This window comes from Octodon degus, unplaced genomic scaffold, assembly GCF_000260255.1.
Source record: "Octodon degus isolate 3935 unplaced genomic scaffold, OctDeg1.0 scaffold00156, whole genome shotgun sequence".
NCBI lineage: Eukaryota > Metazoa > Chordata > Mammalia > Rodentia > Octodontidae > Octodon > Octodon degus.
The window spans coordinates 4,842,938-4,848,292 of record NW_004524732.1 but is presented as its reverse complement, the minus strand read 5'-3'; the positions used below and the strand labels follow the sequence as shown (position 1 = coordinate 4,848,292).

Here is a 5,355-nt window from a genome sequence, read left to right as displayed (position 1 = left end):
TTGTAAACTGTACTAACAAAAATTAAGAAACTCCCCAAATGGTTTGTGATCTGGTTCTTCTTAATGGTTGCTTAGTATTTAGTAATGGATTCACCACAACTTACTTAGTAATTACCAAATTTAAGACTCCTGAATTATCTCCAGTTTTCTACCATTAAAGTGCTGCAGTTAAGTTTTACATTTAAACAACTATATTTGAAGATAATTTCCTAGAAGAAAATTGTTGAGTTAAAGTGTATGCACAAAGCACACACTAGTTTGCTGTTCAGTTTATTCGGAGGTGCTTTTTCCCCTGTATGTGCACCAGGAGCAGCTGTTATTGGTCCTTAATTTTCACCAGCTTTCTGGTGATTCTCATTTCCTAGTCACAAGTGGGTTTAAACCTCTTGCTTACTCGCTGTTGTTCTGTGGATTGCCTGGTGCTGTAAACATTGCCAAGGTTCAGGGAGCACAGTTCTATTTTTTCCAAAAACAGTTGCTGTGGTTTACCTTTCTCCAAGATTGTACAAGAATGTGTTTGTCAATGCACACATATTTTGGATAAAGTTTGATTTCAAAACTTGTTCTTTCTTTCACTACATGGCTTTTGTTAGGCAATTTTCGTTCTGCTCTCAGTGACGTGATGGCTGCCCGAAAGCTAAAGCCCCACCACCTCAAAGCCATAACAAGAGGTAAGGCTCGCAGAGCTGCACTCGTATAATTATTGCCGTGGAAAAACTGGCACTCGCTGGACCAAAAACTGACATTTAAGCTTTGAACTCTCCTTATTTTTGTAATCTTGATACTAAGTTTCTGTTCTTTGTCAAGAGCAACATGGCATTTTTTTTTTTTTTTTCATTTTAGCAGTTTTTAATTAAAGTTGCACAGAGGAGGACTTTATTCCTGCATCTTCTCATCTCTTCCTTGTATTTGCCCTTTTCCTTTCCTGCTTGGCAAGACTTGGCTTTCCATTCCAGGATCTTTTCGCAGTCTTTGTCTAGTTTTAGCCTGGTGACAACCACCTTACTGGGGTGAATGCCCACAAGGATAGCTGTGTCATTTGCCTTTTCCTGCTGCACCCGTTCAGTGTAGATGACATACTTCTTCCTGTAAACCTGGACTACCTTGCCGATCTGCTGACCTTTATAGTGTCCTCGCACAACCTGAACTTCAGCATCCTTTCGGATGGGCATAGAGCGAACACTGTATTTCTGTCGCAGCTCTTTGGAAAGAGGGGAAGACATAATTTTCCTGCGAATGTGGGAAGGCTCATTGAAATGCCTTTTATGGTTTTTGCTTCGGTCTGAAGTCACAAAAGGATTAAACTTCATTTTGGCTGCTGCAACTCCAGGGATGGCCACGAAAGGGAAGAGCGAACATGCCATTTTAAATTAATTCCTCGGACAATAATCTAACCCTTTATACTGTAAGAATCTATGTAGAATTTGATAAAAATAAAAAAAATTATATAGAATTTGAAACTCATTTGAAATTAATAAGGAATAAAATTAATTAAAGCAGTTCCAAAAGCCACACTGATTCTTTTTCCAAATTAGCTGATTAAAAGGCAAGATTTTCAAATGCCATGCTAATGTTAATTAAAAGATAAGTTATGGGACCTTTGCTGATAACTCTGATGCTGAGATGTTCCCAGATTTTTTTTCTCTTGTAGTCTGACCTTTCTGTGTAATTATAGTGCTTTTATTATGTTTATTCTTTACCTTTTCTTTGAGAAGCTCATAGGTACTCTGTAATTTTTTAATTTATTCATTTCATACTAATCTCCACTATATTCCATGGACCAGCTTAAAATACTTTACCAAGCCTGTTGAGCTGTTCATGGCTAGAGGAGTGGAAGTACGTGCTCATCCCTCAGCTGTAGAGAAAGGAGGTGTTGGATGAAGACCAGCATGTAGAGTGTCGTCCTGTGGAACTGGCCTCACACGAGACATCTGTAATCCCTGATTCAATTGTCAGTTTACTTTTTTTTTTTTTGAAACAGGGTCTTGATATGTGGTTCAAGCTGGCCTTGAACTGCCTGTGTAGCACAGGCTGGCTTCTACCTCATCCTGTTTCAGCCTCTTGAGTGCTGGGGTCATAGGCATGAGCTACCACACCCGGCTAGTTTTACCTTTTAATGTGACCTTGGCATGACTCCTGCTCAGAGTGTCAGTTCGCTCACCTTTGGAAGATGGGTTTAAATTCTTTCTTTTTTTTTTTTTTTTTGGTGGAACCGGGGATTGAACTCAGGCCCTTGCGCTTGCCATGCAAGCACTTAGTCTACTGAGCTATCTCCCCAGCCCTGGATTAAATTCTTTTGACATCTAAACCTTTGCAACTTTACAATTCTGATACTGACATTTTGTGGAAAGCCTAAAGAGGCCAACTAGAGAAAATGAACATGTTGAATTAAAACTTTTTCCTCTTGGTACTGGGGATCAACCCAGGCATACTCTACCATAGAACTATGGCCCCATCCCTTTTTACTTTTTATTTTTGAGATCAGGCCTTGCTAAGATATTGGCCTCAAGCTTGTAATTCTGCTATAGCCTACTGAGTAGCTAGAATTACAGATGTGCACCCTTTAAAACACTTTCCTTTTTTTTTTTTTAGACAAGGTTTCAATATGCAGTCCAGGCTTGCCGCAAACTCATTTTGTAGCCTAGGCTGGCCTTGAATTCCCAGCCATCCTCGTGCCTTAGCCTCCCACAAGTGTGTGCCACCCACAACTGGTAAAACTTTTTTTTTCTTTTTGAAATAGAAGTGGTTTGAACTGATAGCCTTGAACAAAATTAGAAAAGGTACATGTTTTTGGGGTTTTGCTTGTTTTTTTGAGACAGGGTTTCACTATGTAGTGTAAGCTGGCCTTGAACTCACTTTGTAGCTCAAGTTGGCCTGGAACTTGCAGTGATCCTCCTGCCTCAGCCTCCCAAGTGCTGGCAATACAGGTGTGCATCACTGCCCCTGACTAGGGATATAGCATCTTGGATCTTGCTGCTATTGTGATGAATGCCTGAAGCAAATTCTGCTTATTTTCTGTGTTTTAAAAATTACTTGAAATACACTTAATTTTTCCCATTTATAGATGAGGAACCCAAGTTTTAAGATTCTCAATTCTTTGTCCAAGATTTAGTCTTTTTTTTTTTTTTGTCTTTGTTTTTGTTTTTGTTTTCTTTTTCTTTTCAAAATTTTATTGATAAACAGATAGCAATGAGACAGTTTCAAATCAAATCGGAAGTACAATTTCAACAAATAACACACTGCATATATTCTTCTTAGTGGTTAATTGCTGTACAAGATGCGGACTTGAGATCCTATTTACAAACACCATTAGAACAAATCATTCTATTCATTAAGAGAATGCAACTATATATCTATCCTAACCACTTTGAATACACAGATACAAAATGGACATTCATCGGTATACCCCATTTTTTCTAAGTTCCATTATTGAATATTATAAGTGTGTAAACTCAGCAAAATATTCTAAAAGAGTCCAGTAGCCCATAATAGCATTGGGTCTTCTGTTTAACTGGCAATGTCAGAAATTATTGACCTGAGTCCCCCACAGCTCAACATAACAACATGGCTTTACTTCCTATATTTCGTCTTCTGTTTTTGTTTTCTTGTACCAGGGATTGAACTCAGAACCTTGTGCTTGCCAGGCAGGCACTTAGGCTGCTGAGCTGTCTCCCTGGCCCAAGCTTCAGTCTGATTTCCAGCCCACCTCTCTGACTTTTCTTCATTCTTTGCCACTAAGCCATATCCTTCCCTGCTTTTACAGTGCTTAGTGCCAAGGAGACTTAGAGGGTTTTGAACTGAATGAGCACTAGGGATATTTCTGACATTGATACAGAACATATACAGAGAATGTTCTTGCCTGTTAGGGGCTGAAGTCCAGGGACCCAGCCCCTGTCCCCCTTTCAGGCGGTGGCAGATGAGGTGACTGGCCCATGCATGTTGTTCCTAGACCCTAAAGTCTGTGGTCTCTTCAGGTGCCCTGTGCCATCTAGAGCTGAAACACTTTGCCGAGGCTGTGAGCTGGTGTGACGAGGGGCTGCATATAGATGCTAAGGAGAAGAAACTTCTGGAAGTGCGAGTGAAAGCGGATAAGCTGAAGGTTGGTGACAGTGGACAGACAATTGGCATTTGCTACTTAGCACTTAGTGGCATTCACCAGATTCTCTCAGGTTACTGTAAAGTTTTTCTTCTTTAAAGACAAAGCCTAGGCACTAGGATGTGCCTCAGTGGTAGGCCCTAGGTTGATCCCTGGCACTGGAGGAAAAAAGACCAAACCCAAACCAGCCCCTACTCTTGGAACTTTGTGGGGGTGGGGCATAAAGGAGTCAACAGAAGCGAGCAAGCGTACATGGGTAGCAGTAGTTGACAGCAGTGGTGTCTAACCCTGCCCTGCCAAGCCCAGGCTGCAGATGGAGATAGTAGAGAAGTTTGGAGAGAAGAAGCTGCCCACGCCTGACCTCAAGGACTGAGCAGGGGCTTACTGAGCCGAGTGATGCCGGGAGAGAAGAACATGTAGACAGGAGCTCGCACACTGCTGCTGCCGCCACTGTGAAAGCCACTGATGAGAGCCTTGAAAAAAAAAGCGTCTTCAGAAATTCTGATGTTTCTGAAACTCAGTTCCTTTTTTTTTTTTTTTTTTTTTTAATGTATTTGGTACAGGGTCTCACTGTGCAGCTCGGACTGCCGTGATCTTCCTGTTTTCAGCCTTCCCAGGGCTGGGATTACAGGCATGTGCCACCACCCCTGGACTCGTTTGCTGGCTTAGCACACCCTGGGGGCAGAGCCAGTGCGGCATGCGGGACCAGGGATCAAACTCTGGTCCCTGCACTTGCCAAAGTAGACTCTTAGTCCACTGAGCTATCTCGTTGGCCCTTCTCAGTTCCATTTTTGAAAATGGGGCTATTATATATACCTCAAAGACTTTGATAAGGATTAAATGGGGAAAGTATATGTGTGTGATTTAATTCTTAGTACATTTCCCAACATGTAGTTAGGATTCTGTGAAAAGTGGATGTGAATAAGTAAGAAATGGAGTAAGAGTGCCATAGTCAATCTGTGCACTGTTAAAGCTTTTAAAAGAGAAAAGGGTCAAATAACGGAACTTAACAAAAAAAAGAGCATACAGATGAATGTTCATTTTGTATCTGTGTATTCAAAGTGGGTAGGATAGATATACAGTTACATTCTCTTAATGAATAGAGGGATTTGTTCTAATGGTGTTTGTAAATAGGGTATCATGTCCGCATCTTGTACAGCAAATAACCACTAGGAAGAATGTATGCAATGTGTTAATTATTGAAACTGTCCTACCAATTTGATTTGAAACTGTCTCATTGCTATTTGTTTATCAATAAA

At 40.8% G+C, this 5,355-nt stretch overlaps 1 protein-coding gene and 1 pseudogene across 4 annotated transcripts in view; one reads left to right on the top strand and one right to left on the bottom strand.

Moving 5' to 3' along the window:
* Positions 1-5,355, top strand: part of Ttc4 (tetratricopeptide repeat domain 4) — a 37,625-nt gene that overhangs the window by 16,900 nt on the left and 15,370 nt on the right. For 3 of the 4 annotated variants that reach the window (XM_012517225.2, XM_004642544.3, XM_023702696.1), the window contains exons 4-5: positions 594-671; positions 3,975-4,099. In XM_012517225.2, coding sequence (XP_012372679.1) covers positions 594-671; positions 3,975-4,099 — 203 coding nt within the window. The remainder of the gene's footprint in view (positions 1-593; positions 672-3,974; positions 4,100-5,355) is intronic. The other variant, XM_023702695.1, reaches the window with a different exon arrangement.
* Positions 877-5,355, bottom strand: part of LOC105743718 — a 20,098-nt pseudogene continuing 15,619 nt past the window's right edge.